Source organism: Sphaeroforma arctica, assembly GCF_001186125.1.
Source record: "Sphaeroforma arctica JP610 unplaced genomic scaffold supercont1.101, whole genome shotgun sequence".
NCBI lineage: Eukaryota > Ichthyosporea > Ichthyophonida > Sphaeroforma > Sphaeroforma arctica.
The window spans coordinates 78,127-84,374 of record NW_014040457.1 but is presented as its reverse complement, the minus strand read 5'-3'; the positions used below and the strand labels follow the sequence as shown (position 1 = coordinate 84,374).

At 44.9% G+C, this 6,248-nt stretch overlaps 1 protein-coding gene across 1 annotated transcript; it reads left to right on the top strand.

The window, feature by feature from the left end:
• Positions 1-300: 300 nt before the first annotated feature.
• On the top strand, positions 301-5,680 carry SARC_02290 (hypothetical protein; the record flags this gene model as incomplete). The annotated part of the gene is made up of 5 exons (XM_014303956.1): positions 301-586; positions 1,283-1,446; positions 2,102-2,200; positions 3,140-3,280; positions 3,849-5,680. The coding sequence occupies 5 exons, from the start codon at positions 301-303 to the stop codon at positions 4,044-4,046; spliced, it is 888 nt and encodes a 295-aa protein (XP_014159431.1). The 3' UTR covers positions 4,047-5,680.
• Between the last annotated feature and the right edge of the window lie 568 nt (positions 5,681-6,248).

Sequence of the window (6,248 nt, the reverse complement as noted above, 5' to 3'; positions counted from 1 at the left end):
AATAATCAGAAGTATTAAACACGGTCATAAATATATGTGTATTTATTTTGTTCATGTCTAGATATAGGTTTTCATTCTCTATCAGCAGTTCTTGTGAATATCATATCACATGTGATGTATATTTGTAGAGAGATAGGATGCGTCACCGTGTATGCCATAACGCGGGATAGCGGTATACAACCAAGCGCAGATTTATACACAATGCACTCTGTCTACAGTACTTCCCGTCAAGGGTTTCTCATGCGCGTATACTCTCTCTCCCTCACACGTGGCGTCGATATATACTACATTATCATCTTTATGCACACTAATTGTGATCTGTTACTGCCCTTCCATATACATATATGGCTTGTGAATGTGTTGAACACGAACGATCATCCGCAACAGGCGCGCAAAAGTAAATCCAGCATACCAATCGCGAGCGAAAGTGCCGAGGTTATCAATCTGCGCAATACACTGAAGAAGAGTAGGAGTTTGTTGGATACATCCAACAACAGCGACGCTTCGCGCGGGCTTTTGGCGCCCTCCCGGTCTATTATGGGCACCTACCGCAAAAACCGCAAGAAAGCGCCGTCTTGGAGTCCGGGTATGCTTTTGCGGGTTTTTTTTGTTTCATTTTTTTTGTGGATGTATGGAAGGGCTATTTGATTGGGGTACTTGTCGTTGGGAGTGGATGAGCAAGATCAGATAAGCGGTTGTTATGCGTCGTATTCGGAGTGTGCAGACGTCGTATTCGGAGTGTGCAGAGAGGACTGAGAAGTCAGTGGCTACACATACATAGGGGAAATCACATAGCACCTCCGGACGCAGTGGTGGCATGATGCGAGCTATTGGTGTGGCTATCACGATATCAGCAACAGATATGGACCTATACGTAATAAATATGTATCAAAAACGTCTGCGGTTTATGCACGCGTGGGCGCAGTCGTTCCACCTTTTCACCGAATGGAGACCCATCAATAGGCAAACGCATTGGTGACAGGTCATCGGCAGAGGCCTCTGTGGGCCATGTACCCCCTCAGAACCAGGTTTAATAGACACCTTTCAGAACACACACACTCTCCGCAATCATTTATTTATGCACAACGTTACAACCTGCAAACATTGACTCATGTACACACCACAGGCACACCTGTTACGGTCACTGGCCCGCGCGCGTCTGCAGAAGCCAATCCGCCACGTCACTGAATGTCCGTTCGTATCTGCCAATTCCAATTCTTGGTACGTTTTAATGCCAGTGTGTATCTGCCATTCCTAATCTTTCATTTTAAATACTGTTCAGGCAAGGCCGAGGGCGGGAAACCACCGAAAGTCATGTCCGATTGCAATGCATTCTCAGAATTTCAGGACGAATATCCCGATAGTGCCACCAAAAGTTGGCGTGGGCGGATGAGTCGATTGACTCTGAAGAAGGGCAAGTCCAGTCCCCAATTGCGGGACGATGCGGTATGTACATAACTTAACCCGAAATAGATTATTCTGTCTCCCCCTTTTTCGTGGTTTAGAAGCCGTGTCCTATCGCCATTGAGTTGACGGACGCGTGGCAATGCTACTGGTTTTGTGCGTGTGCACGTGTGCTTGTGCATGTATATTCCCAGAGTGGAAACACAGTCAGGAATGTCACCAGATGTGCTCCTGAGTAGTAAAATACAGATTTACACCCCCTGGGGTGCACTCATGCTATTTGGCGACGTGTTCAATATATTCTGCAGTCGTAAGAGTTCCATTGACTTGCTTTTACGCTCAGGTGACCGTTGGCACAAGCACGTCTTCTCACGGCTCCTTTCAAATGGCTGACACACTACCTTTTTAGTTATATATATATATATATATATATATGTATGTATGTATGTATGTATGTATGTATGTATATATGTATGTGTGTGTGTATGTATGTATGTATGTATATATATATGTATGTATTATATATATATATATATATATATATATATATATCTATGTATATACCCAGGCCTAAACATACGTTTCCATTCCTGTATAGAATATGCTCCACACCATTGAATACCTCTACACGCTCAGTCCTACCAACCTTTCATTAAAATACACATGTCGTTGTCATTATTACATGCCAATGTCACAGATGAAGCAACAGACGGCTGCTCTCTCGTCTCAACAACACCGCCACACATACTCCATCATGGGATGGGTACGCGGGCACAACAAGGATCCTCTACCACAGGCAAGTGTCTATACGCTGTATGTTGTACGCTGAATGTCAGCGTGAGTTCATGTGTCTACACGCTGTATGTTGTACGCTGAATGTCAGCGTGAGTTCATGTATCTATACGCTGTATGTTGTACGCTGAATGTCAGCGTGAGTTCATGTATCTATACGCTGTATGTTGTACGCTGAATGTCAGCGTGAGTTCATGTGTCTATACGCTGTATGTTGTACGCTTGATGTCAGCGTGAGTTCATATGTCTTTACGCTGTATGCTGTACGCTTGATGTCAGCGTGAGTTCATGTGTCTTTACGCTGTATATTGTACGCTGTATGTCAGCGTGAGTTCATGTGTCTTTACGCTGTATATTGTACGCTGGATGTCAGCGTGAGTTCATATGTCTTTACGCTGTATGCTGTACGCTGGATGTCAGCGTGAGTTCATGTGTCTTTACGCTGTATATTGTACGCTGTATGTCAGCGTGAGTTCATGTGTCTTTACGCTGTATATTGTACGCTGGATGTCAGCGTGAGTTCATGTGTCTACACGCTGTATGTTGTACGCTGAATGTCAGCGTGAGTTCATGTATCTATACGCTGTATGTTGTACGCTGGATGTCAGCGTGAGTTCATATGTCTTTACGCTGTATGCTGTACGCTGGATGTCAGCGTGAGTTCATGTGTCTTTACGCTGTATATTGTACGCTGGATGTCAGCGTGAGTTCATATGTCTTTACGCTGTATGTTGTATGCTGGATGTCAGCGTGAGTATTCTGACATGCCGCGAAGTTCGTGTGTTGGGATTTATTCAATACTAAAGATTTTGTAAATACGTTCGTAGTGATATATTGACTGTCGCTGGGAACTGCCAACGGAGGAAGGACGTGTGAAGTCTAAGTGGTTCCGTCGTTTTAACTTGCCTACTCTATGGCTAATATTGGGGGTTCATATTCACAGACGGAGTCGGACAATGAATCTGCCCTGCCTCAATCCACAACAAATGGGACCGGTCCCATGATAGGATATCCGTTGGATAAATACTTTGCCGAACTGTTTCAACAAGACTTGGCTGAGCCCGAACCTTTATTCGCAGTAGGAGTATGTACATGATGACTCATTATTTTGAGGAGATGTAAACCGTTTATGTAGGCGTGTACGCTTTAGTCTAACACCTGTGTTTCCGGTGGCAAATTGTGATGGTTCTGGTATCACTGGGGAGGGGTTATCAGACTAAACCGTTGCAAAACCGTTACCACCGGCATCCGGCCGCCTCCTAAGCGATATAACGTTGATGCATTGCGTTTGTATGTGATTGTATAGAGGATGGGTTATAGTTAATGTGAGTCTGTATGTCGTAGTTTGTCACACGGGTCACTGGGGTTGTGCACGTCTTCGCTAGATATGTATACGGTTATATATTAATGTACAGTGGATGTCTGCCCTATGACCGCAAGAATCGTGCAATAGTCAGGATTGTTATGTTTGCGTCTGATACCCGTCTTTGCAAGAGTTGGTGTTGTCATGAGAGTGTGTAAGTAAGTTCACGTACAATTACGCGCACTTGCATGGTGTATGTGTATATAGCTGACTTGGCTATATCCGCTGCACGTCCTATCTATCATCGAATGGGGGTTTACTCTTCTTTTCTATTTTGGCACCGCAACAGTCAGCTACGGTAATCTCTGAAACCCCCAGTGTTGAAATGCCAGGCCAGGGTACCGACGAACTGCAGAGGCAACGCATTCTACAGCTGGCCACGTCCGCATTTGGATGCGAAAATTGGGAATCGTTTGAGACGCTCTTCGACGAAACGTTCCTAAAACTGAAATTAGAATTGGATAAGGATGAAGTGCTGTACCGATAGCAGCAACGCTGGTTCTAGCCCCTCATTGATAGGGTTGCTACAGTTCAGGTTTAGGGCGTTAAACCCCTACAAATTCCACTGTGAAGTCTAAGGTTGACTTGAAAGAGAAACTGCACCTGTGCATGGGTGCATGGTGGCAATGCAATGGTAAGGTTGTTTTAGGGCTGTAGCCATGCTTTGCATTAGCCAGAGGCTTGCGGGTGGGTCGCCCCCGAAAGCCCAAAGCCCCATGGGTTCCAGACACGAAACTCTAAAAACCCTAGTAACCCTACAACCCAACTTTTGCTGGGTTGCAATGGGTCGTATTGTAGTTGGGTGCAGAAGACACCATAAACACTAAACAGGACAGGTCTCGCGTGCCAGTGGCCGTTGCAAGGCCAAGCGGCCTACCGTGTGGCGCGGGCCAATTGTCGTACGCAATCGGACGGTTTGTCGTACAAACAGGCGGTTGTACGACCTCTGATGGCACACGCCCCCTATTGCAGTCAACTGCAACCTGCGTTCATTGAATCTCGTGGAATACGTTTGCGGTGATACTCTACAAGTATACGGCACACACACTACACACACACTACACACACACACCAACGGTGTTCGGAGAGTGCACACAGCACCTCACCAGTCTACAGGCGTAAGGGGGTGTCTGCCTTGAACCAGAAGTGGCGTCTGTGGGAGACGGTCATATCGAGTCGAAGTCGGCGAATCGCAACTCCAAGGAAGACTCTCACAACAGGTCGCATTGGGTAAGGGGGATTCCAGAAACCTTAAAACCCTACACGTCCTGTGGCCGGGATGTGTGTATGGGGGGTGGGGATGGGAGGGAAAACTCCGCATATGACATTCTCATACGACATACTCGTGCGACAAACGCATACGACATACGCATACGGCATACGCAATGGCATAAGTGTCGCATTATGTGCCATTGAATGGATAACGGTGTATCAACGCACCCCTTGTGTTGAAGGTCGCTTGCGTTGAAACCGGCTTCATGACTGTTCCTCAGAGGCCCTGGAAGAGGTGTCGCACCGAATAAAGCCTCTGGTGAGTGTTATACGCAACACAACAGAAACACTATACAGCGTACTGAACTACTTGGAGAAATGAGATGCGGATACGAATGCTTTCCCGTAGTTCCGAGCAAGTCTTCTGAGGCATGGTCACTATATGTAAGTTTGCTATACACCACATGGAGACATGTACATCCCTTCCGAAAGCAAACACAAAGACGAGGGCGGTTGGCGTTGCGTTTGGATTGTCCTGAAAGAAGGGCCGGTGACGTCAAGATGGGGTGCAGCAGGAGAGGTGCACATGATAGAAGCACATTGTACAGAATGATACAAGCATATGTGCATGAAAATCAACTCACGATACAATCATATGTGCATGACAATCAAGCCATGATACAAGCATGTTGCATGCACATATGTAGGTTGATTATATGGTATAATCTGCATATAAATTCAAGTAGCATAGGCATGACATGCGTTGAGCACATGGTCATCGTATGCACATTCCACCCCATGAGGTGCACACTCGACACCACATCATTTGAACACTATATATCACATTATTTGGACACCATAAATTGTACCATTTGAGTATAGATATAAACATAAAAGTCGCGACAAACAAAAAAAACTTCGAAGTGGCCTGAAATAATCGGGAATCCGTCCACAAAACTCGGTTTATGTCCTCAATTGGGAATGGGAGGCGTCGGGCGTATTGAAAAGTGCACTCGATGAATAGCGGCAGTGAGAATGAATAGTCGAGGGAAAGGCTCGTATCGCATATTCTGAGGCGGTCTTTAACTGTCACAGGCATACTTTATATTTAGTGCGGATGTAGGCAAGAGATACTATTGATATCTCTAATCTGCCTTGCTTACTGATTGATTGTACTGGGACAGAGCTATGGATGGGTGTCGATACTTAGCATTTCTCTCTACTCAGACATCTCACATATCTGATTATAGTCACTTTCTGAACGCCTTTTGCTTTGTACTGGGACCACTCGACAGCTCTATGGATTGGTATCGATGCTCGAGCCTATAGGGAGTGTTTAGACAGTTCACATACATGAATATTGACAATTATATATACATACATCCATACATATATATATATATATATATATATATATATATATATATATATATATATATATATATATATATATATATATATATATATATATATATAT